This window comes from Bubalus bubalis, chromosome 17, assembly GCF_019923935.1.
Source record: "Bubalus bubalis isolate 160015118507 breed Murrah chromosome 17, NDDB_SH_1, whole genome shotgun sequence".
In the NCBI taxonomy this organism is placed as follows: domain Eukaryota; kingdom Metazoa; phylum Chordata; class Mammalia; order Artiodactyla; family Bovidae; genus Bubalus; species Bubalus bubalis.
This window is the reverse complement of record NC_059173.1, coordinates 9,763,965-9,789,678: the sequence shown is the minus strand read 5'-3', so window position 1 is coordinate 9,789,678 and position 25,714 is coordinate 9,763,965. Positions and strand designations below refer to the sequence as shown.

The following is a 25,714-nucleotide window of genomic DNA, read 5'->3' as shown; positions in this document are numbered from 1 at the left end:
CTGGGTGTGCTCCCGGGCACTGCCGGCGCCACCAAGGTCTGGGCGTCTTCGGGGCCCTTCGCCGAGCCCCTTCGCCGAGCCCCTTCCCTCGCGCGTGGGACTCCGCCGCAGCGCCCCCTCCGCCGCCAGGGGCCGCCCGGAAGCGGGGCTCCTCGAGCGTGGGGCGGGGCAAGGGGCGGGGCGCGGCGGTACCTGGGCCGCCGGGGAGCCGGGGGTGGACTCTTCGGGGACAGCCGGCGGCCCCCCCAGATTCGCACCGCCAGCCGCCGGGGAGCTCGGGGCTCCGGGCGTAGAGGCTGCGCTGTCACATGGGCGGCGGCGACGGGGCCGCATTTAAGCGGCCGGGGGACGGCGCCCGCCTCCAGCGCGTCCTCGGGCTCGGCTCCCGCCGGGCGCCCCGCTCTCTACCCGCCGGGGGCCCAGCGCCGTGCCGCACCGCGCCGCCCCCGCCGGGCCATGCGAGCGCGGGCCCCGCCGCGATGAGCTCGCACATCGCCAAAAGCGAGTCCAAGACGTCTCTGCTGAAGGCGGCGGCGGCGGCGGCGAGCGGGGGCAGCCGGGCTCCCCGCCACGGCCCTACCCGGGAGCCAGTGCTGCCCAGTCGCCGGCTGCCCGGCCCCTGCCCTGGCACGCCGTCGCCGTCCGGGGACCCCAGTTCGCGGAGGCCCCTGTGCCGGCCGGCGCCGCGAGAGGAGGGCGCGCGGGGGAGCCGGCGCGGGCTCCCCCAGGCGCACTGCAGGCCCCGGGAGGCGCCGCCGGCCGCGGCGTCCCGACCTTCGCCACCGTCGCCGCTGCCGCCGGCCCGCGGGCGGGATGGGGAGGAACGGGGTCTGTCCCCGGCGCTCGGCCTCCGGGGCTCACTGCGAGCCCCGGGTCGCGGGGACTCCGCTCCAGCCGCCGCGTCCGAGGCAGACCCGTTCCTCCACCAGCTGCGCCCCATGCTCAGCTCCGCCTTCGGCCAGGTAAGGGCCGCGCCTCCCACCCGCTCCCTGGAGAGGCGCTCGGGACCCTGCCGTGACTGCGCGCCCACAGCCCTCCTCCCGCTGCCCGCGGCCCCCCAGGTCACGCTCCTCTGGTCCTCCCGCCGCCTGGCGCCCTAGTCCGCGCGCCTCCTCCTCCCCCGTGCCTGATTCAGCACCCTGTGCGCTGTCCACGCTCCGGGCCTCTTCCGGGCCAGGCACCACCGCTTAGACTCCCTCCACCTGCCAGAACGGGCCAGTCTTGGAAAGGAGCGACCTCCACAAACCGCTTGGAAATTTGCAGGGGTCAAGGAGGGGTGCTCCGAGCAGGTGGCGCCAAACCCACTCTTTTGGCCTCTGACCGAGAAGACCAATGAATGAGCGTGGAGTCTGGGGGTCAAGAGAGGGGACTTTGGGGTACACAGCCTTGTCAGGCGATGAGGGACCCTAGCCATTGCTTGTGGTGGCCCCAAAGACCTGGGAAAAGTTAGGAGAACTAAAAAATATGAGAAAAGAGAAGTGTGTGGGTAGACATGGAGGGCTGTAAGAACTATGGCTCAAACTGGAACTTTGAGGGTATTTCAAGGAGGTTGTCATCTAGGAATGCCACAAGGATGGCCGCGGGCAGTTGTCGAGTTGTGAGACGTGGAAGAACACCCAGAGATCCCTAGTCTGACTTAGTGTGCATTCTAGGGTCAGAAAGGTCGCTAAGGGGTCTCGAATGGCTCATTTTGTTTCTTTTCTCTCAAGAGCCCCAAGCAGCTGGGCACCTGCCCTTTAGAAATGGCCCCGTAGTCATAATCCAAATCTACAGTTTGAGGCCGTGCTGCTGGGGAGAGAAGCTCAGCAGAAAGGGACCTGTGAACTCCCGAGCGAAGCCAGGATTTTGTCTAGTTCCAAGTCCATAATTAAGTTGAACTCGTTGGCATGGCGTGGACACTGTTCTGCGGCAGCCGAAGAGGGGCGTAGTGCATAGATGTGATCAGAGTGTTTGCATGGTGTGTGGGGGATGGAGGGTGGGGGCGGGCCCGTGCGTTTCTGTGCTGGGATGTAGCGTAAAGAAGCCGTTTCAAGCTCCTGGCTTGCCAGGCTAGATCAGAACTCCAAGGAGGCCGTGTGTGTTTTGCTTCAGATGTGCACAGTTCCTTTTCAAAATACTACTCCGCTGCGGCTGATGCCGGTGGAGGTCTGACATGAAGGCGGCTGCATGTAGGCTCGGGTTGCGCGGGGCTGCGGTGGTGGTGTGATAGGGCAGCAGTCTGGCTTTGTTCCTGCCAGGAGCCCTCGTTAGTTGAGGCAGTTGGAAACAGTTTCTCCAGAGTAGAGATGTGGATGCAGAGCTCTGACAGTGCAGCGCCGTGTTGACTGCGGTGGCTTCTGTATGACTGAGGGGGTGTCAGGTGTTAGGGCAGGAGTGGGCTGGCTTGCGAAAGGGATACCGTGCCAGTTGAATCGGTGACAACTATTGGTTGCATTTATCAAATATTTTTTGATCACCTGCTTTGTCCAGGCGTTTGCTGGGCACTATGGAGATGAAAATAGAGAGGGTAGTGGGCTTCTGACTGTTTTGGAGATTAGCAGTCTAGAAGCTTGGAAGGGTAGGTCATTGAGGATCACACACTTTCTGGTTATTTAGTTTGCCAGTGATCCGACTTCGTTCCTAGAAAAGGAGCCCTTTCTTTCCAGCCTTGCAGAATTTGTCTGCCTGGGCCCTTTGTGAGCACAGAGCATTTCAGCTCATGTGCTTTTCTTTCTTCTACTTTCTCAGTCATGAAATGAAGGCTGTTCTCCAGTCCAGTGTTCTGAAATGTCACCAGGGTCACCTGAGTCCGGAGGAGCTGGAAGGTCCCATCAAATATTTACTACCTCCCCCTGGAAGCTCTTGCCTCTGGAGCTGCCGACTTTCTCTTTAAAGCTGGGCACATCCAGTCTGGGCTTCCTGCTGATGGCTCTAAGACATCTGCTCCAACGAAAACAACAACAATAAAACCCAGCCTGGGACTTTGGGTCAGAGTCTCCAGTCTCCCGCAAGAATTAGTCTTTCTGTCCCTTCTCTCTGCATGGAGATTTCTGTCCTTAGGTCAGAACCAAGAGAAGGGAAATGAGGTTCTGAATATAGAAACTTTCAGATAGGATGTGCTTTGGGCAAAATATAGCCCTGGGGAAATATATTTTTCATGTCTCCCAAGTTCTACTTTTTTTTTAACCTTTGGTGAATCGCTCAACCTCAGTAAACCTATGTTTCCTTATCTGCATATTTGGGATAATCATAGTATCTCAGGTGGTGCGATGGTAAAGAACCTGTCTGCCAATGCAGGAGACTCGGGTCCAATCTCTGGGTCAGGAAGATCCCCTGGAGAAGGAAATGATAACCTACTCCGGTATTCTTGCCTGGAAAATTCCATGAACAGAGGAGTCTGGCAGGTTACAATCCATAGGGTCCCAAAGAGTCAGACATGACTGAGCACACACACAGAGTAGCTCCATGGGTTTGGGGGGGAATTAAAGGGGATATGAAGATATACACAGAGCTTGGCCTAGAGCAAGGGTCTATGGATGTTATTATTGTTGTCGTTGATTCACTACCAAGGGCTGTGTCAGAACCTGTTTCCATTTGTAACAGAGTCAGGGAGGGCCAGGGGCCAAAGTGACACTGAGGGTATCAAGATAGACTCCCTCACGAGGGGGAAGGGGAATTAGGGTTCTCCCAGTGACCTCACAGAGCGTCCTTACTGCCTGCAGGGAGAGCATGTGGTTTTGAGGCTAAGGCATGGAATGGTGGGTTGGGAGATAGAGCTGAAGATTCCTACTCCAGCAATGTCACTTCCCACTGCTGTGACCTTGGGCCTGTTATTTTCTGTCTCTGGTCTGGGTTTCTTCATCCAGAAATGAGACTAACAACAACAAAAAGCTACCTTGCAGAACTCTTATGAGGGTTATACAAGTTTAAGGATGCCAAATGGCCTGGCTCAGAGTGGGTGCTGGAAGAGGGCTCAGGCTTCATTCATGTTATTATTATTATTAATAGAGTGATTGTCAAAATGAGGGCCTGCATAAGGTAGTCTGAAAGCTGTCTCTGAGCCAAGTGAGGAAGGCCACTAAAGGAAGGAGCTGAACGACCAAGGACCTTCCCTGGTATCCTTTTTGTGGCCAGCTAATGGCCCACCACCCAGCTGCCTAGAGGGAAGATGTGGTACCAGAAAGTAACTCAAAACAGGCAACTCTTTGCATTGGGCCTTGGAAAACTAATTAAAAATTTTTTTCGGCTGTGCAGCATATGAGATTTTAGTTCCTTCACCAGGGATTGAACCTGCACCCCCTGCAATAGGAAGCACACAGTATTAACCACTGAACCATCAGGGAAGTCCAGAAAACTACCCAAAGAATAGTCTTTCTGTTCCTTATTTTAAGTTTGGGAAGAAAAACCTCTTTAGAGGAGGCAAATATGAATAAAACCCATAGATCCATCCCATCCTTCCCCTTTCTCTAACTATAGGGACATCTCTTCTGATTTGAGTAGGCCAGCCCAATTCCTAAACTGCTTTGTGCATAACAGGATCAAAGATACTTAATGTATGAATGAATGGATGACGGGTATCTCCAGCCTCTGGACTTTAGAGTCTCTTAGTTCCCATAGTTAAGATGAGGGAGACAGACCATGACAATTTGGGTCCTAACAGATTCAAGTGCACTAGGCCTGTGTGCCTAGGATGACGGCTCGGGTGTATTACTTACTCCTTCCCGGTCAGGTCACTTCCTACTGCTCTCTTAGAGGGCTGGGAGCCCCTGTGGCCTTTCTCTGGGGCCTGGGAAAGGGGAAGAGAAGGCCCGTTTGTGGTTGACATAGATTATAGATGATACAAGTGTCTTGGTATCAGTTCGTAGGCTTTGCAGAAGCAACATTGGCACTTTAGATCTCTGTCTAGAGCCCAGTAAAAAATGGACAAAGCGTCTTCTCATTATCTTATCTCCATAGCAAACTGTGAAATGTAGCATCATCTCCCCCCATTTTAGAGATGAAGAGACAGGCTCAAGAGAGGAGAAGTAGGTTGACCAAAGGTCCCAGAGTAAGTAAAAGGCAGGATTGTGACATGCTGTGTCTCTCTCCAGTCTGCCAGTGCCACACCATACTGGCTGGTAGAAAGTCACAGAAGTGTGTTTCCTGTTTGTCAGAAGCATCCACAAAGCACCTCTCAGGTTACAACCCAGCTTTCCCCAAGTGTCTTAACACTGGGCTGCCATCCCAAGTTCAAATGCTGGCGTTAGGACTACTCAGGGCCCAAAGCCAGCCTCCCTCCTAATCAGGAATAATCAGCAACGGGTTTATCCTTCTCATCCCTCTGATCCTATTATCCCATTCCAGAACTCTAAGTGTGGCTTCCGAAGGCCCAGGCCTGCTGCCACAGTGCATAGGGATGGGAAGGTGGGGGCCATGCGATGTGCTTTGCTCCTTAAGGAAGCCTCCACCATTCAGCCCTTTATAAAATTTTCTGCTGAAGGTCAAGCCATCTTCCTCGTCAAGATCAGTAGCTACTCCTGTCATGCAGAACCACCACCACCCCATCTGTCCAACCTAAAATAGCTTAAGCGAGCTCTGGGTTTGAATCCCAAATCCCTTTCTTCTGTTAAGCCCCCAGGCTACTGTTGGCACCCCCTCTGCTAAAGAAGGATGGGGTTTCTTCAAAGTAGGCAGATTTTTCCATAGGGGGAAAAGTCCTGTCTCCTGTCTCCAAGGACAGAAGCAAATCCCAAGGTTGACAAATGGGTGCTGTGTCCTGGACTGGCCTGCAGGGGGCAGGAGTCACCAGGTCTGACCTAGTGGGGGTCCTGCTAGACCAAGGCTGCTGGGCAGGGGACGGGGCACCTTCCAGGTGCTGGGCACTGTGCCAAGCCCTTTGCAGGTGTGATCTCATTAACTCCTCATAAGTCTTACAGGGAAGGGTTATTAGAGTACCCGTTTTATAAATAAAGAAACCGAGGCTCAGAAAGATGAACAAGTCCTCAAGGTCACATGGTTGGTAGGCAGCAGGACAAGATTTGAACTCAGGTCTGTCCAACTCCGCATGCTGAACTCTTTACCTCTAGATCAGTGGTTCTCAACACTGGCTGGAGGTTAGAATTACCTGGAGTATTAAACAACACCGGTGCCCGGGGCTCACCTATACCTATTCCATCAGCATCTTCGGGGAAGTTCCCCGGTGATTCTAGTCTGCAGCCAGCACTGAGAACGCGCCTGGTTCACTCTGTCCGGTCTTTTCATATATCCATTCATTTAGCTCATACAAATTGGGTTTGTACCTTACCTGGAGCCTAACTCATCTCCCCTCTGGGGTCTGTGGTAAGCCCTAGCTTTTCAAAAGAGTCTGCAAGACTCTAGATTTTATGTGCAAGTCTTTTTTTTCCTGATCCCCCTGCACTAAGATCCCTCTGGCTCATTCTCAGAGTGTTTGTGTTTCCCCTTCATGGCATTGACCTGAACTGTGATTCAGTAAGTTGATAGCTCTTTAGTATCTCCTGCCCCCCTGCTAGAATGTAAGCTCCCTGCAAGCAGTGCAAGTGAAAGTGTTAGTTGTCCCGACTCTTTGTGACCCCACAGACTAACCCTCCAGGCTGCTCTGTCCATGGAATTCGCCAGGTAAGAATACTGGAGTGAGTTGCCATTCCCTTCTCCAGGGGAACTTCTTGACCCAGGAATCAAATCTAAAAACAGGGACTGTATGTAGCTTGTTCCTACAACATTCCCAGAGCCAAGCACATGGGACAAATGATACTTCTTCCTTCCATGTTAATAATTCCTCATTCTAGTACCTGTTCTGTGTCACACACGTCTTATAACCAGGTGAGGGAACTGAGCCCTGCCAGGTGAGTGTTCAGAAGCCGGCAGAGCCAGGACTCGTCCTAGGCCTCCAGACCCTTCCCTTTCATCTGAGTTCATTGCTCTTCTCACAACCCTGCCTTCACGCTTTGCTTCCAAGAAACAGGTCTTTGAAGAAGGCATTTTTGTTGGCTCTTCCCATACCAGCTCTCCGCGCCCCACCCCCCAAGTATCTTCATTCCCCTTTCCTACCCTTTAGACGTCAACAACCTCTCCCCCACCCCAGGCTTCTCCTTGTGTCCCCAGGGGGTGCCCCTCCTCCTCCACATCCCTCTCCGAAGGCCAAACCAGGCTGCTGAATGACTCCCCTGATTAAGCCATTCCATTGCCGTCACTGCACGGTTGTCAAGAGCCACCCAGGGACCTGCCTTCCCAGTTTCCTGGGAGCTGGCCTGTGGCAGCTTCTGGTCAGCGTCCCCACCCATCTATCCCTAACGGGAACTCTGATCAGCCACCCAAAACTGGACCAAAAAAAAAAAAAATTCCTGCAAAAGGACACTCTCTGGACTGAAACTCTTAGAGCGGTGCACGCAAGGGTTTTTCCATCAGGGCCCGGAAGGAGCTTGAAGTTCCAGCCTGTCTCTGGTGCCCCCTGCTGAGAAAAGCAGGGGTGCAGGGAAACGTGGATACAGACTCTCCTGGGTCATCTGGCTCCGGGCTGTAGGTCTCGATGGTGACATCTGAGGCTTGAGATGAATTCACATCAAAGCTGGAACCCGGAGGGACGAGGACTTGCCAGCTACCTAAGAAGTTCCATTCATGGGACTGTGACGATCCCTTTGCAAAGGGCGGCCTCTCTGCTCTGCGCCCCGAGGAAGCCGATGAAAGATGCTCTATCAGGGTCAGGCAGAGGGTTTGGGAGAAGGTTCGTTGCCCTCGCTCGCTCACGCCTGCTGGGCCAGCACTGCCTCCGTCAGGACCCCCTCAGGGCTGGCTCTTGATTTCCCCTGGGTCGGAAAGACCCACACGGTGAAGGGAGCCAGCGGAAGGAGCTGCTTTTGGCTCAACTGTGCTTCCAGCTCCGAAGCCTCATCCCATTTCAGTGAGGAGGCAAGTGTGAAAAATGGAGCGTGATGGAGAGTCGTCACAAGATCTCCAGGGCCTCGACTGGAGCCGCCATCTCTCCATCTAGCTGCGATGGCCGGTGGTGATTAAGATGCCTGTTCGTCCCTGGGTGCGTCTGTGTGTGAGAGAGAGAGAGAGAGAGAGAGAGAGAGAGAGAGAGAGAGAGAGAGAGAGACTGCACACACAAGGTTGGGAGCTGCGAGGCCCCTTGGATTTGGGGGCCCAAACTAGCCTGCTTCCCCTTCTGGGTCTGCTGGCCTAATTCCCAGCTGCAGCTGCCATTCTGGGCTCCCCTCCCCGAGGCAATCTCCCTGCAGATTTGACAGCGGGAGGGGAGGGGCCGAGGGAAGGGGAGTGAACCGGGAGAGGACTCGGCTGTAATCTCATGTAGCTGATCCCGCAGCCTTCTCCAGCTCGGCTGCCCTCTGCCATCAGCTCTTCAGGCGATTTTCTCTGTGCCTGCACTCTCCCCTCCTGCCTTCATCTCCTTAAGAAAGTGTCCAGAAAGTTAAACCCACACACACGAAAACACACACAATCCACCAAAAAAAAAAAAAAAAAAAAAAAAAATCAGGGAGCAGGAACAGGCAGACGAGTAAGAGAGCACGCGCGCAGGAGAGAGGGCTCAGCCGGTCTTGGAGGAAGCACGGCGCAGGCAGAGGGAGGCTGGGGTTGGCAGGGACCGGGACTCAGGTCTCTTAGCCCCCGGGAGCCTCCTTCATGGACCCAGGGATCCTGAAAGGGGCTGCCTCAGCTTAGGATGGGCAACTGTGTCAAGTCTCCACTGAGAAATCTCTCAAGGAAGGTATGTTTCTGGAGTTCTTAAGACCTGGGGTGGGAGATTGGGGCATCCTGCCATCTGTCCCAGAGGTTGGGGGCGGAGAGGGTGGTTCTGTCTTGGGCCGCTTCCCCGTTCCTGCCTCTGCGTTCCCTCCTATCACAGTTGTCTGTGTCCCGGGGCTCTGAGCTGAAGTTGGGACTTAGAGGTGCATGGGGGTCTGTGATTGGGAATTTGCATAAGATTTAGGAAAGAAACCATATAGGGTCCTTAGGATGTGCATGGACAGAATGCCTCGGGATACACAGGATGAGAAGAGGGTTAAGCTGGACTTTGACCCTGCTGCTGGTGGTTCTTTCCCAGCGGTGGAGGAGGGGTTCGTTCATCTCCTCTGAGGGACTCTAACCCTCTCTGGTGGTCTCTAAGGTCTTCAGAGTTGTGAGTTTTGAAGTAGATCCCATTGTTACTGAGAGGAAACAAGCTGGACATCCCCTTCTACCCTTGAGAATTCTTGAGTCAGGTCAGAGACTCACAAATAGGGCCAGTCTGGCTCAGGGCCCCAGGGTTGTTTCCATCGAGAAATGGAGTATACAGCAAAGGTGTCTGTCAATTGCATTCTGTAGTGGATGCATTGCTTATACACCAGGATAATATCCTTTTGCAAGAATCCCTTTTGGAAAGCAAATAATCATCTTTCCTGCAAGCCTGGGCTTATGTCTGTAGGATCTTGCTTTAGGTGGGCTCTGCCTGTATTTCTGGCCCTCTGTAGTCAGGCCGTAGAAGAAATCCACAGATATTTCGTAAAGGAACAAGAAATATGAGGGATGGTTTCCTCCAATTCTTTCATTTTGCAGAGAAGAAACTTGATTGCCACTCAGGTTAAGTGACTTATCCAAGGTCTCAGGTTAGCTAATGGCTCCTCCACCCCCAACCCGTTCCTACCCCCTCTGTTAGTTTGACAGCCTCTCAATTTAGGACATTTCAGGCTTTTCTGCTCATCTTCTTCCTCATTTAACTAAGCTGCTCACATCAAATACCTTTTAATCTTCGCTGTTCCTTGGATCTTTCCGAGGGTTGACTGTTTCTTCTGTGCACATCCCCCACCCCCAGTCATCTGTCATCTTAAAGGAGAGTCCATTGCATCAGACGTGGCCTCCACACTGTTGCAGAGAAGTAGAAATGGATCTGAATTAGTCTAGAGGACCATCGGGCGAATGCCCTTTCCCTGAGTTCTGTCCAGACCTTCAAGAGGTGAACTCAAAGAACAACAGCTGTACTTCTGTCCTACCCCACCCATGACTCAGACTTCTTAGGCCTCCTCTTTCTAGCCATGTGACCTTGGGTAAGTTATTTGACCCCTGCTGGGTCTCAGTTCCCTGGTCCATCAAGTGGAAATACTAACATCTACCTCCTACGGTGATTATGGAGCCTAAAGAAAGAGCTGGGATCACTGTCTGGGATGCAGTACTCAGTATATGTTAGATGGTGTTAATAGCATCATAATCATAATTTTATGATTCACAATCATAAAATCATATCATTACAATCATAATCATAAATTTTCTGAGAAGGGAGATGAGGAAAAGGAAATAGAGGTTTTGAGTCCATGGAATAAGGCACAAGATCATAATAGGTATTCCATTCAGTTTCATTAAAAAAAAAATAATAGTAAACATTGCTTTTTCCTGAATATCTACAAGATCTCCAACATCTGTTATCTCATTTGCTCTTTTCCACTGAGTGGTTCTCTTGCCTATTTTCTAGAGAAAGGAACGAGACTCAAAGATAAGAGTGTTCCTGAGATGCCATCGCTGACTGGAAGCAGGGCTGAGATGTAAACCCTGATCTGTGTGAATCTAGAGGGGGGGTTTTGTTTTTAATTTTGCCTCTCTCTTTTTCTCCTGCTGTCAGAGATGTTATTCGTAGATTCGTGAACCTGACCGTACAGGTCATCTTAGTCCAAATTCCCACTCGCTGGGCAATGCCCTCTCCCACCACATCAAGTGCTTCCTTACTCATCTCCTCCTTCTGTGAATACCTTCGATGAGAGGGAGCACAGTCTTGGCTAGCTTGTGTTGTTAGAAAGCTGTTAGGTCAGGAGGCCTGCTGGTTCCTCCTGTTGCCCTGCCACACTCAGGACATGTCCCCTTGGTGCCAGGAAACATTGTCATCCCATAGGCTGCTGCCCACTTGGCTTCCTGTGTGGTGACCGGGAATTGGTGATGGAGAGAGGTGGCCTCCTCCAGGCTCTGAGCTGAGCAGGACTGGGCTGTCAGGTACCATCACTGGCCAGGGAAGAACAGCTGCCTCCCGGGGCAACTGGGTGCCAGACTGGGTTAAGATCAAGAGATTCAGTGGAAATTCCCCAGCCATCACTGGTTCTTGCTTCGTGGGAGCAAATTTTTCTCTGTCCTCCTCACTTCTTTCCTGATTGGCAAATATTCTCCCACTTCTTCTGTAGCCAGAAGTAAATGCCTTCTGGTGCCCAGCATCTCTCAAGTTGCATCATCATCATCATCGTCATCATCATCGTCATCATCATTGTCATCACCATGGCAACTCCACATATTCGGCTCTTGCCATGCTCTAGGCACTGCGCAATGGCTCAATTGCCTCTCACAGAATCCTGTGAGTGGCCCTGATCATCCCCCGCTGGACAGAGAAGGAAACCAGAGCCCAGAGAGGTGAAGTCACCTGCCCAAGGTCACACAGGAGCAAGTGGCAGAGCCAGAATTTGTCCCCAAGACTGTCTGAGACCAAAGCCAGTTATACTCAAGCTCCTCTCTGAGTTCCCTGCGGCCTGCTGCCTCCTCCTCCTGGGTGTGCTCATCTGAGCCAAGTGAGTGAGAGTCAGCCAGAAACAAAAAGGCTGATTCTCTGCAAAAATCTCTTCTGAGATTATAACTGGGGCTTAACCACAGTTGACTCCCTGGCTCCCTCTGTCCAGAAGGTCTCTCTGGTCCTGCCCTTATTCTAGCCAGGTCCCTGTAGTCTGTGTGAGTGTGGCCGAGGCTCTGAACCTCTTTTGGTCATCAAACCAGAATGGACCCTGATCACCCCTCAAGTTCTAAGACTACCCAGGGTGACCCTTATTGCACTCCCTGAACTCGGGCCTTGCACTGAGGTCCCATACCTTGGGTCTGTGTGGCTGCTTGCCCTTAGAGGAACCAGAATATGGCTCCTTCCTCTCTAGGCCTAGAAGAAGCTTAGAAGTTGGACACGAGTCTAGACTGCAGTCCCACACTGTGGGGCTTTGAGGAGAAGGAGCATGAGGACAGGGCGAGATGTGGGAGACTGCTCTGCTTGTCCACCTGGGAGGACAGATTACCCCTTGGGTGTTAGCATCTTCTCCTGAGTGTGACCTTCTTGGAGCTGGAGGAAACTGACAGGAAGAGGATGCAGCAGAATGGATGTGTGGGACATGCAACTCTGGAGTCCTTGGACAGAGGCAGCCCTCTAAGTTTTCACTGCTCTTTCCTTGGAAGGTTTGGCTCCAGCTCCTTACTCTGGGGGTGGAGGCATGCAAGCTAGGGGCTGAAGGCAGACTACCGTGACCTAGGGGGACTCTGGGCATCCTGGCGGGGAGGCTGGGCTAGGAGAGAATGTTGTGTCTGGATGCTGCTGTTGTCCTAAGGGGACGGTCTGTGGGCAGTGCTGACTTTTTATAGCTGCATGGGAACCATCAGGGAGGAGGATGGGTTGGCCGGGGCCAGGGAGCACGGCTATATTTGGTCAGCACAGAGGGCCTCTGCCTCAGCCTCCAGAGGTCTCTGGACCAGGCACGGAGCCAGCAAAGGAGGGAGGGACGAGGAGGATTGCTGATGGGAGACAGCGTCTAGTCTTGAGGCCACAAGCTGGGTGGAAGCTGACCGACAGAAGTGCTTTGTTTACCCCACCCAGTGCTTTAAATCGGAAGGTCTGGCAAAACCAGGCTGGAGTTACGTCATGCTGTCCCTTCAGAGGGGACGCAGAGCCATCCATCTTACCCCAGGCCCTGCCTCTCACACCTGCCTGCTTTATTTCTGTTTGCCATGGCCCCTGTGTCCACAACCTCCGGTCTTGCAGACTAGCTGAGCCCACGCTCTGCTGCCAGCTCTGATGATCCTCGCTACCCTCCAGTGGGTTCCAGCAGGGGTAGGATCAGAGGTCCATTGGGGAGCTTAGCCCTGAGGATTGTGCTGGGATGTTGGGAGCATCTTAGGAAAGGACATTATTCCCTGAATGAACAGAAGCCTCCCTCTGCCTGCTCCTCTCTCTGAGCTTCTGTTTGCACACAAGGGTGTGTTTCTGTGCATGTGTGAGTATGTGTGTGTGTGTGTGTGTGTGTGTGTGTCTGCAGGTGTGCCACACAGTGGGTATCACACCCAGCTCTCCCTGGAGCATCCATTTTGGCCAAAGATCTGGGACTCCATCCGTCGGACCAGTTTGCTGCCTGCCCCCCTGTGCATCCTGAGGGCTCTTTGCACCCTGGTGTTTGCCTCTCAAGGTCTTCTCTTGAGAAGGGCCCCTTCTAGGACTGGGAGCCAGGCTGGGGCCTGGAGGACTCAGCTAGGCCAGAGAGGTGACACCTTGCCTCTGTTTTGTATTTGCTTGGTGCTGGCTGAAGATGCGCCAGGAGGAGACCAGCTACACGGTGGTGCAGACAAGCGAGGAGGGCCTGGTGGCCAGCGGCGAGCTCCCCGGACCACTCCTGATGCTGGCTCAGAACTGCGCGGTCATGCACAACCTGCTGGGCCCGGCCTGCATCTTCCTGCGTAAGGGCTTCGCGGAGAACAGGCAGCCTGTACGTAAGTTGGCCCCGGTGGAGCCGTGTTCGACTTGGCTTCACGGGGCATGAGGAAGGAGGTGCTGAGAAGAAGAGGGGCTCTGTACACAGTGGTGTGCATCCCCCGGCAGATGCACCTCACACCCTCAACTTGTGAACCTGACCCCCAGAGTTTCCCACTCATGGCTGCAGAGCCCTGGTGAGTCCACATCCACCAGCAAAAAAATAATAGTATAGTTGGGGTTCTAAAAAATAGAAGCTATAGTTGGGGTTTGGGTTTTTTTTTTTTTTTTTGAGCACTTAATATGTGCCAGGCACTGTGCTCAGTGCTTTGGTGCTTAAGCCTCAGAGCAACCCCAGGAGGTAGGTGCTATTATCCTCCCCATCTGCAGATGAAGACATTGAGTTGGAGAGTGTAACATGCTCAAAGTAACAGCTGGTGGGCATTAGCGGTAGGATTCAGACTCAGGGAGCCTGCCTCAAGGGCCCCCTGTGTTCTGAACAACAGTACTGAATACACGGCACCAACCACTAGAACTTTCTATGATTATAGAAACATTTTTCTAATTAGTACGGCCCTCTACTGTAGCCACTAGCTCTTGAAATGTGGCTAGTGCAACTGAGGAAGTGGATTATTAATTTTCTTTGATTCCAATTCCAATTTAAATTGTCACATGTGGCCACTGCCTTGGAGGGCCTCTCGTACGTATCTGAACAGTCACAGAGAGGAGGGTATTGATGATGTTATAGATTCAAACATCGGTAGGTTTATTGAATGGTGGTGGTTGAGTTGCTAAGTTGTGTCTGACTCTTGCGACCTGATGGACTGTAGCCCACCAGGCTCCTCTGTCCATGGGATTTCCCAGGGAAGAATACTGGAGTGAGTTGTCATTTCCTTCTCCGGGGTGTATTGAATGCCACCTGCTAAACACTTTACGTATCTTGTCTCACAGATGCTAACAGAGACCCTGTAAGGTGGTTTCTGGTATTAACCCATTTTACAGATGAGGAATCTGTGGCTCATACAGTGGAAGTGACCTGTCCAAGGTCCTACATCTAGGAAGCAGCAGATCCGGGCTTTGTCCTTGAGTCCATCTGACTTTAGAGGCCAAACTCATCCCTCGACTGCATAAGTTGGGGAGTGAGGGCCGTGGTGGGCTCTGTTCCCACCTGACCCCCTGAATCGGTGTTCATGGTTTCCCTGTCATGTCAGTGAGCATCCCTGGCTCTGTTCCACATCCCCCGCCACTCTGCCCTGGGGAGCATGTGATTCAAGGACCAGCCACCAGGACTCAGCCGGACCAGATCTGGCCACAGGCACGTGGCCAAGGGGTATTGGCTTTTCTGCACCCTGGTTCTGGGTTTACAAGAAGCAGAGAGGGGGCTGCAGAGCTGATCCTGGAGATGTGAGAGGCTGCAGGGTAGGAAGTGACTTGTCGCCTGTCCCAGTGAGCACACCCTGCATGTGTGTGTGCATGCATGTTCTCGCTGATGCTTTCACTTATGGGGGGTACCAGACATTGTGAAAAGCGCCCTTTGTGGTCATTCAAGATCCCAGTCTGACTAAGAACAGCTAGTAGGTGATAGAGGTAGGAATGGGTAGGTGTTAGAGAGAGTGACAACCCCTCCCTGTGCATGGTGACAGGCTTTTTAAGTGGAAGTCCTTCCAGTCATCTCACAGAGACAGACAGCTTCAGCTAGAAATGCTGCTGGCAGGACCTGGGAGCCTGCAGACTACTCATGCCAAGTTCATGTACACTCTCAGCATGGTCCTGCCATGTATGGCCCCTTCCAAGAGCCGAGTCCTTCCTGTGCAGCTGGTGGTCCTGCAAAATGTTGCTCAACAGCCCCTTTCTAGAAGATTCCCGGGTTTTCTGGCATTGGGATCCCTTGCCCTGGGGCCAGTTTGGAGCAGGTGGTCAGCAACCTCTCACCTGCCCTGGCCCAGTGGGCTAGAACAGCCTGTGTGCACAGCTATGGCACGCCCACATGTCTGTTTCCCTGAATGGTTTACCCACACCTGGTGTGCGCTTCCTCAGGACGGGCACACCCTGCCCCTTTGGGCAGGGAGCTATGACATATGGGCAGGATGAGCACCGTGGACCAGTTTTGGAGCCTGCTAGGCATGTCCAGCTGGGCACCACATCCATTTCATGCCAGTCTGTTTCTCTCCTGGGCAGGCCTGGGGCAGCTTGCACGTCACCAGCCGGAGCCTGCCCTCTGCTCCCTCTGGGCCCGCTCTTTGGAGATTTCTCTGCCATCTGTTCGGATGCCTCACCCTGGGGCTTCCTTGACTCCCCAAGGAGACCTGGGCACTGCTTGAGGCTGGAGACGTGTACTTTGGACCCTGGCAGCTGCCAGAGGCACTGGCAGCCCCCAGGGTCCTATGCTGTGTCCTGTGACAGGGCAAGGTCTGCGATGGGAGCCCAACTGGAGAAGGTGGGGCGGTGCCCAGGAAGCAGGGCGCAGCCCTAATCCTGCCTCCACTCCCTCTGCTCCTTCTCTTCCTCCCTCTTGTGCACCTGTCTGGGCCCCACTTTCCCTCTCCCAGCCTCTTGCTTCTCCCATTGCCCCACCTCAGCCCCTCTTCTCCCCCACTCTTCCTGGTTTCATTGGGCGTGTGTGTGTGCATGCTCAATCATGTCCGACTCTTTGCGACCCCATGGACTGTAGCCCTCAAGTTCCTCTGACTATAGAATTTTCCAGGCAAGAATACTGGAGTGGGTTGCCATTTCCTTCTCCAGGGGATCTTCCCAACCCAAGGATTGAACCAGCGTCTTGTGTCCCTGCACTGGCAGGCGGGTTCTTTACCAACTGAGCCACTGGGGAAGCCCTTGGTTTTATTGGGTAGAGCCCTCTTCTGCCTGTTGGGATCCTCCCAATAACCCTATTTTATTTACAGGTTTTGGCCTCCAGATCAGCTCTGTTCCTTGACCACATGCTTGTGTCTGGAATAAGGGGTTGGGGGTGCAGAGGTTCTGGGCCCAGGTTGGAAGGGGCTTCTGGCTTCCTGGCCTCTCCCATGTGTGTGGGACAAGTGGGGCTGCACTTTTTCCCTCCAGGACATGATCCAGGCACACCTCCGCTGCTGCCCATCACCTCCAAGCCAGTGCCTGCTGCCACTGGGATGGCCCTCAGCTGGGCACTGGATGACTTCCGGGCCCCTCCCGGCTGCTAATGGCACATTTTCTTTTGTTTCAGGACAGATCTCTGCGGCCAGAGGAGATTGAAGGTGAGACCTGGCCTCTTAGAGGAGGGTGTTGCTCAGCCATCCAGAAAGATGAGGGGAGGGAGGTGGGTGGGAAGAGGGGCAGAGACGTCTTGGCTTCCTGTGAACAGGGTCTGGTGCAGGGCCAGGCATCCTCTGGGGAGCCGGGCGTTGGAGGAATGCATGAGTCGATCGGTCCCTTGGGGCCGCCTCTGCCCTGGAGGCTCTGCGGGTCCTCCCCCCGCACCACGTTCACCTTCCTTCTCTTCCCCAGAGCTCAGGGAGGCCTTCAGAGAATTTGACAAGGACAAGGATGGCTACATCAACTGCCGGGACCTGGGTAACTGTATGCGCACCATGGGCTACATGCCCACCGAGATGGAGCTCATCGAGCTGTCTCAGCAGATCAACATGAACCGTGAGTCCCTCTGCCAGGCACCCCCTTCCCTCCCCGGTATCGCCCTTGCTGTCCTCTGCCTGGGTTCAAGTTCTGAGCTCCTCCTTCTTCCTAGCTCTGTGACCTGCAGGCAAACCACTTACCCTCCCTGTGCCTCAGTTTCTTCACCTGTAAAATGAGGGGTGGAATGGGGAGTTAACTGGGGGAGTGTTTATTTATTTATTGTTTTTTCCTGGCTTATTTAATCATTTATTTTTTTGGGAAACAGCTTTATCGAGATATTCATATATCATACAGTTGACTCACTTACAGCCTTCCCTTCAGGGACTTCTGTGGTGGTCCAGTGGTTAGGACTCCTCATTCTCACTGCAGGGGGCATGTTTGACCCCTGGTTGGGGAATTAAAGTATGGAATTCAGTGTCTTTTAGTATTTTCAGAGTTGTGCAACCATCACCCCAATCAACTTTAAAATATTTTCATGCCCCCTCCACCAAAGAAATCCTATACCACTTTGCCATCACCCCCAAGTCCCTCCCCAGCCCTGGGCAACCGCTAAGCAGATTTGCCTATTCCGGGCATTTCTTTTTTTTGAGTTGAAGTATGGTTGATTTACAGTATTATATTCAGGTGTACGGTATTATGTTTCAGGTGTACAACATAGTGATTCAAAATTTTTATAGATTATACTGTATTTAAAGTTATTGTAAAATATTGGCTCTATTCCCTGTGCTGTACAATATATTCCTGTGGCTTTTTTATTTTCCACAGAGTAGTTGACATCTCTTAATCCCCAGCCTCTGTGTTGCCCCTCCCCCAACCCGCCTTTCTCACTGGTGACTGCTGGTTTGTTTTCTGTATCTGTGAGCCTGTTTCTCTTTAGGGGACATATTTTATTTTTTAAAAAATTATTTATTTATCTTGGCTGTGTTGGTCTTTGTTGCTACTCACGGACTCTCTCTAGTGCGTTGAGCAGGGGCTACTTTCTGGTTGTGGTGTGTGGGCTTCTCATTGCAGTGGCTTCTCTTGTTGCAGAGCATGGGCTCTAGAGCGCGAGCTTCAGTAGTTGTTGTGCACGGGCTCAGCTGCCCCATGGCAGGTGGGACCTTCCCAGACCAGGGATCGTGTCCCCTGTATTGGCCGGCGGGACTCCCAACCACTGGACCACCAGGAAAGACGTCCCTAGACACTGTTGGGCTGTAATATTCTAAACAGCCCAGTAATCAATACCTGGCATTCAGGTAGAGTTGAACAGAGGACCTATCATCATTGTGTTTTTCTCTGTCTCCCTTTGGGTTCTCTCAGGAGCAGACCAGGAGACAAGGGTTTGAGTGTGCAGTTTACTTCGTAGGGGCAGGAGAGTCGACAGAGAGTAGGGAGGCGGGAGGGTGAAGACAGGGCGCCAAGGCAGAAGGCACTCGAGGAGCTGCCACTGTGGGTGATGGAGCTCAGGGTGCTGGTGTCGAAGGCCCACCGTGGAGCTGTCTCTCGGGCTGGGTATTTATCCCCCAAGCTCAGTCACTGGCTGAAAGTGTTGTGAGCAGGCCCCGGGGGCAGGTCTCCTGTATTTCCACCCTCTGAAGGCTGGTTGGAAGGTGAGTTCCACTTGCACAGTGAGGGAGAGAGCGGGGCAAGTGGGCCAGGCGCTCACAACTCCTGCTTCCCTCTCAGTCTTTCTGCGTGTTTGTCTCTGTCTTTCTCCTGCTCTGAAATTCTTTGCCTATCTCTGTGACCTCATGTTTCTTTCTCCCCTCTGTACCCCTGTCCAGTTCCTGACTTGTTCCTTTAGTTAGCCCCTGGCCGCTCCTCTGAGCTCTTTTGCAATAACCCCCCTGTCCATGGTCACTTCTCTGTCCTCATTCAGCCTCTGCTTTTACCCTGGGCCTGTCGCTGGGAAGGTCAGGGAGGGCTGACAGCTCCCCTGGTTGTCTAGTTGGAGGTGGGCGGTGGTTAGATGGATGACCTAGCCTGTTCCTCTGTCCCCAGTGGGTGGCCACGTGGATTTTGATGACTTTGTGGAGCTAATGGGACCTAAACTCCTGGCGGAAACGGCAGATATGATTGGAGTAAAGGAACTGCGAGATGCCTTCCGAGAGGTAAGTGGTGGACAGTGGACAGGCGGGGCGGGGGGACTTGTTAGAATTCCCAACCTGAAAGGAAACCGGACCTCTGGATCCCACCCCAGGGGAAGAAGCTTGGACAGAGAGGCACTCTGGGGAAGGGGTGGGGGGGGACAATGATGCTGAAGAAGGGGTTCAACCTTGGGATCTGCTTCGGACAGACTTTCTGTTGTAGCAACTCTTCCCTCCTTCGTGCCCTCTCTAGTTTGACACCAATGGTGATGGGGAGATAAGCACCAGTGAGTTACGAGAGGCCATGAGGAAACTCCTGGGTCATCAGGTGGGACACCGAGACATAGAAGAGATTATCCGGGACGTGGACCTCAATGGGGATGGACGAGTGGACTTTGAAGGTAGGCGGGTCTTGAGAGTGGAAGAAGAACCAAGACAGGAGTGGGCATCCACAGACAGCATCCCTCCACATGTGGGTCCACCATGCAGTCATCAATCTGCCCCAACTTCTCATCCCCTTACCCTTCCATCCTTCCACCCCTCTAATCCATCGTCTGTTCCTACACCCATCCATCCATCCATCCATCTTTCCAGATCTCTCTTTCCATGTGTTCATCCATCTGTCTCTTTTTCTGTCCAGGTGCCTATTTATCCACTAATGGATCTCCAAATAATTATCCATAGAATCATTTACCTGTGGCCTTACCTACCCATCCAGGCATCTATTCATTCTGTACATTCACCCATGCCTCCATCTACCCGTATACCTCCTCCCATCTATCCATGCGTCAATGTTCATTCACACATTTATTCTCTACCTGTCGCCTGCATCTCCACCCGTACTTCCATGGATCTGTCAGTTATGTGCACAGTCCTTTCCCCATCTGTATCCATCTAATCATCCATCTATCCACTCCTGTGTCCCTCTGCCCCCACTCATCTCGTTCCATGTCTACTGGTCCACCTTCTCCTGTATCCATCCATGGAGCTATTTTCTGAAGACCCCATTCCTCAAGCTGACACTCAGACCCCTTAAGATCTATCCACAACTCACCTCTCTGGCCACAGCTTTCACCATTCCTTCACTCACACACCACCTTAAAACCACGGGTGATCCAAAAGCCTGCCAAGCTCTCATTTGATTACACTATTCTTTTTGTCAGGATGCCTTGTATTCTATTCTTCCCTGGGGTTAAAGTCTATTCCATCTTTAAGACCCAGCAGTGGGGCCCCTTCCCTCCGTCCCCAGACTGAGCTTCCTCTTTTCTGGGCTTTCACAGCACCTCAGGCTTACCCTCGTTCTTCACACTGGCCCCTAAGTGCTAGTTATATCTCCACTGAATTCTGAACTTTTGGAGAAAAGAGGAACCCTACTTTCTTTATCTCTGAGATTCCCACAGAACTCAGTACCTGACACATAGCGAATGCTCAGTAAAAGTGTTTTTAAAATAGTAATAATCATAATTAGTGATCATCTCTAACTGTACATGCTCTATACAGTCAGCAAAAACAAGACTGGGAGCTGACTGTGGCTCAGATCATGAACTCCTTATTGCAAAATTCAGACTTACATTGAAGAAAGTAGGGTAAACTACTAGACCATTCAGGTATGATATAAATCAGATCCCTTACGATTATATAGTGGCTGTGACAAATAGATTCAAGGGATTAGATCAGATAGACAGAGTGCCTGAAGAACTATGGACAGAGGTTCATGACATTGTACAGGAGGCAGTGATCAAGACCATTCTCAAGAAAAAGAAATGCAAAAAAGCAAAATGGTTGTCTGAGGAGGCCTTACAAATAACTGTGAAAAGAGAAGCAAAAGGCAAAGGAGAAAAGGAAAGATACACCCATTCGAATGCAGAGTTCCAAAGAATAACAAGGAGAGATAAGAAAGCCTTTCTCAGTGATCAATGCAAAGAAATAGAGGAAAATAATAGAATGGGAAACACTAGAGATCTCTTAAAGAAAATTAGAGATCCCAAGGGAACATTTCATGCAAAGATGGGCTCAATAAAGGACAGAAATGGTATGGATCTAGCAGAAGCAGGAGATATTAAGAAGAGGTGGCAAGAATACACAGAAGAACTATATAAAAAAGGTCTCCATGATCCAGATAACCACAATGGTGTGATCATTCACTTAGAGCCAGACATCCTGGTGTGTGAAGTCAAGTTGGCCTTAGGAAGCATCACTATGAACAAAACTAGTGGAGGTGATGGAATTCCAGCTGAGCTATTTCAAATCCTAAAAGATGATGCTGTGAAAGTGCTGCACTCAACATGCCAGCAAATCTGGAAAACTCAGCGGTGGCCACAGGACTGGAAAAGGTCAATTTTCATTCCAATCCCAAAGAAAGATTACTCCAAAGAATGTTGAAACTACCACACAATTACACTCATCTCACACGCTAGCAAAGTAATGCTCAAAATTCTCCAAGCCAGGCTTCAACAATACATGAACCATGAACTTCTAGATGTTCAAGCTGGATTTAGAAAAGGCAGAGGAACCAGAGATCAAATTGCCCACATCTGTTGGATCATGGAAAAAGCAAGAGAGTTCCAGAAAAACATCTATTTCTGCTTTATTGACTATGCCAAAGCCTTTGACTGTGTGGATCACAACATACTGTGGAAAATTCTTAAAGAGATGGGAATACCAGACCACCTGACTTGCCTCCTGAGAAATCTGTATGCAGGTCAACAAGCAAGAGTTAGAGCCGGACATGGAACTACAGATTGGTTCCAAACTGGGGAAAGAGTACGTCAAGGCTGTATATTGTCACCCTGTTTATTTAACTTCTAAGCAGAGTGCATCATGCAAAATGCCAGGCTGGATAAAGTTCAAGCTGGAATCAAGATTTCCGGGAGAATTATCAACAACCTCAGATACACAGATGATGCCATCCTTATGGCAGAAACTGAAGAGCCTCCTGATGAAAGTCAAAGAGGAGAGTGAAAAAGTTGGCTTAAAACTCAACATTCAAAAAACGAAGATCATGGCATCCGGTCCCATCACTTCATGGCAAATAGATGGGGAAACAATGGAAACAGTGACAGACTTTTTTTTCTTGGGCTCCAAAATCACTGCAGATGGTTACTGTAGCCATGAAATTAAAAGACGCTTGCTCCTTGGAAGAAAATATATGACCAACCTAGACAGCATATTAAAAAGCAGAGACATTACTTTGCCTACAGAAGTCCATCTATTCAAAGCTATGGATTTTCCAGTAGTCATGTATGGATGTGAGAGTTGGATCATAAAGAAAGCTGAGCGCCAAAGAATTGATGCTTTTGAACTGTGGTGTTGGAAAAGACTCTTGAGAGTCCCTTGGACTGCAGGGAGATCCAACCAGTCCATCCTAAAGGAGATCGGTCCTGAATATTCATTGGAAGTACTGATGCTGAAGCTGAAAGTCCAGTACTTTGGCCACCTGATGTGAAGAACTGACTCGCTGGAAAAGATCCTGATGTTGGGAAAGGTTGAAGGCAGGAGGAGAAAGGGATGACAGAGGATAAGATGGTTGGATGGCATCACTGACACAATGGACATGAGTTTGAGCAAGCTCCGGGAGCTGGTGAAGGACAGGGAAGCCTGGCGTGCTGCAGTCCATGCGGTCGCAAAGAGTCGGACACAACTGAGCGACTGAACTGAACTGAACTGAACTGAACATTTATTATGTACCAGTCACTGTACTAAGTACCTTTACATGTATTATCCCATTTAATTTTTACAATGACTCCAGGGACTGCACTATTATTACCTCATGTTACAATTGAGTAAACTGAGCCTCAAAGAAGTAATATAACTTGCTTCTCTTACAGAGAAGCAGAGCTGGGTCATAAACTCAGGCCTGGAATCTCAGCCATTCCATACATTACACTGTTCATGACAGCATCCAAGGCACCATGGGATACAGGGGGGAAAAAAACACAGCAAAACACTGATTCTACACTCCATAAACTTGCATGCTGAGCAGAAAGGCAAGATAAACATGAGCTAGACTGTGAATATGTCCAGAACACAAAGGCTGGGAGGCCTTTTCTGAGGCCTTCAAGGTCCCAGATCTTCATCTTGATCTTCAAGGTCAGGAGAGTGTGGCAATGGAGAGGCTTGGCTACCAAAGGCTTGGCTACCACCAGAGCTGAACATTTCAGGTACCTTGCGTCCAGGTAGTGACCGCCATAGATGACAGCTCTTCCCTGAAAGCCCAGTATCTCCCATTCATTCTACCAGCATGTGTTGTACACCAGCTGCGTGCCAAGACCTGATCCCCGCCTTGAGGAGCCCATGACCAGCAAGGAAAAGAGAAGCCGGCAGTACAGTCCATGCCATTTGGGGGGAAGTACAGCAGGCTGTTGCATACAGTGGGGGAAGCTTTGCCAAAGTGGCAAGGATTAAGGACGGCTTCCTGGAGGAGGCTGTAAGTAAGCAGAGCCCTAAGAGACAAGTAGGAGTCACCAGGTGAAAAAGAAGGAAGAGATATTTGCCTTATGGAATTGAAAACTCATATCTACACAAAAACCTACACACAGATTTACTGTTTATAGCAGCCTTACTTATAATTGCCAAAATTTGGCAACAACCAACATGCCCTTCACTAGGTGAGTACATAAATAAAACTATGGTATACCCAGGCAATGGAATATTATGCAGCGTTGGAAAAGAAATGTGCTCTCAAGTGATGAAAAGGCATGGAAGAAACTTAAATGCACAGTTAGCGAAAGAAAATCTGAAAAGCTTGCGTACTCTGTGATTCCAATGATATGACATTCAGGAAAAGGCAAAACTATGGAGACCAGAGACAATGAAAAGATAAGTGGTTGCCAGGAGTTGTTCGTGGCAGGAGGGATGAATAGGGGGAACACAGAGGATTTTTAGGCAAGTAAAACTATTCTGTGTGATACTATAATAGGGATACATGTCATTATACATTTGTCCAAACCCATAGAGCCTCCAGGCCTTCCCAGGTGGTGCTAGTGGTAAAGAACCTGCTGGCTAACGCAGGAGACTCAGAGACGCGGGTTTGATCCCTGGTTGGGGAAGATCCCCTGGAGGAGGGCATGGCAACCCATTCCAGTATTCTTGCCTGGAGAATCCTCATGGACAGAGAAGCCTGGGGGACTACAGTCCATAGGGTCATACAGAGTTGGACACGACTGAAGTGACTTAGCACATGCACAAGCACAGAGAGTCTCCAACACCAAGGATAAATCCTAATGTAACCATGGACGTGGGGTAATAATGATGAGTCAAGATAGGTTCATCTGTAAGCAACATCCTACTCTGCTCAGGGATGTTGGTGATGGAGGATGCTGTGTGTGTGTGTGTGTGTGTGTGTATAGAGGCAGGGGGTAGATGGAAAAATCTGGACTTCCTGCTCAATTTTGCTATGAACCTAAAACTGCTCTAAAAAACAAAGTCTAGTTAAAAGAGAAGGGAGCGGGACAGGTTGCAGGAAAGCTAAGACGGGAGGGGAGGGGGGAGTCAGCTCCACCTCCATGGAATTGAACTTCGTGGTTGGGGGTGAGTAGTGACAGGTGAGGCTGGAGCTGTCAGCTGGGGCCAGAACAGGAAGGACTTGGGGTTGTGCCCGTTGTCCTGTGGGGACCATGAGAGGTTTGAAAGGGGTCACACATACAGATAGAAAGATCCTGCTGGCTGCTGCAAAGAAGAGGGATTGGAAGATGCTGGATGGGGGACCTCCCTGGTGGTTGGGGCAGCTAGGATTCCATGCTCCCACTGCAGGGAGCCTGGGTTCAATCCCTGGTCAGGGAACTAAGATCCTGCATGCCATGTGGTGGGCGAAACCAAAAAAAAAAAAAAATTCCGGATCGACACTGGGGACCAGCACCAGTCAGAGACGGTGGCCATAGACCGGGAGGGAGGCATCGATCTGAGGAAGGTGAGGGGCAGTGTCCTGGACCCTGACTGCTGCTTTCTCCCCACCTCCGCCCATCCCACCCGCCCCCACCGTAGAGTTTGTCCGGATGATGTCCCGCTGAGGCCGCCAGGGCCCCTCCAGGACTGCCAAACTCCGCGGGGCGGGAGAAAAAGAGCCTGAGCTCGCCTCACCCTGCCGCCGCCGCCGCCGCCGCCGCCGCCGCTGCCCAGAGCCCAGGATGTACTGCCGGACGGGGCCTGCCTGCACCCCGGGGAGGTGCCCACCCCGGACCCCCACCCCTCCGCACTGTGAAAAAGACTCACGACTCTTGCAACTGGAAAGGGGGGGCGCCCGCCAACGAGGAGGCCACCATACCAGGCCGGCAGAGGTCAGGCCGGGCGCCGAGTGCCACGGACCAAGCCGCCGCTGGCTGGGGTGGGGGGGCCCACACAGCATGTCTGCCCCAGGGCAGAGCCTCTCACCACCTTCCTTAGCTCTGTGCCCGTTCCAGCTCGCCTCAGCCCTGTTATCTCAGAACCAATAAAAATATTTCCAAGAGGAAGGCGGCTCTGGGGGTTCTTTGCTTCTCCTGCCTGGTTAGATGGGTACATGCATTTCCTGAGTACCAGCTGCACACAGGGAACTGGCTGAAAAACCTCCCTGCACTCGCCTTGTGTTGAGTTCCATGAGGTCCCCAGCCTCTTCCACACT

General features: G+C 51.9%; 1 protein-coding gene across 4 annotated transcripts; it reads left to right on the top strand.

Annotated features, from left to right (window-relative positions):
* The first annotated feature begins 188 nt into the window (after positions 1–188).
* CABP1 (calcium binding protein 1) lies at positions 189–25,565 on the top strand. Of its 4 annotated transcripts, none has more exons than XM_006052951.4 (7): positions 189–962; positions 13,284–13,460; positions 16,644–16,674; positions 16,925–17,068; positions 19,031–19,140; positions 19,370–19,517; positions 25,099–25,565. In XM_006052951.4, exons 1-7 carry the CDS (start codon positions 309–311, stop codon positions 25,122–25,124), a joined length of 1,290 nt encoding a protein of 429 aa, XP_006053013.3. In that variant the 5' UTR covers positions 189–308; the 3' UTR covers positions 25,125–25,565. The 4 variants fall into 4 exon arrangements, with proteins under 4 accessions (XP_006053013.3, XP_025123283.2, XP_006053009.1 ...); XM_006052947.4 differs by lacking the exon at positions 189–962 and adding an exon at positions 7,976–8,008; XM_006052946.4 differs by lacking the exon at positions 189–962 and adding an exon at positions 8,499–8,704.
* The last annotated feature ends 149 nt before the right edge of the window (positions 25,566–25,714 follow it).

What these genes read in the sequence shown, in the direction of transcription:
- CABP1 (XM_006052951.4), top strand. Translation starts at nt 309, where the DNA reads ATGGGCGGCGGCGACGGGGCCGCATTTAAGCGGCCGGGGGACGGCGCC. An exon ending in TCGCGGAGAACAGGCAGCCT is followed by an intron (nt 13,461 to 16,643) that starts GTACGTAAGTTG and finishes CTTTTGTTTCAG; the next exon opens with GACAGATCTCTGCGGCCAGA. An exon ending in GCGGCCAGAGGAGATTGAAG is followed by an intron (nt 16,675 to 16,924) that starts GTGAGACCTGGC and finishes TCTCTTCCCCAG; the next exon opens with AGCTCAGGGAGGCCTTCAGA.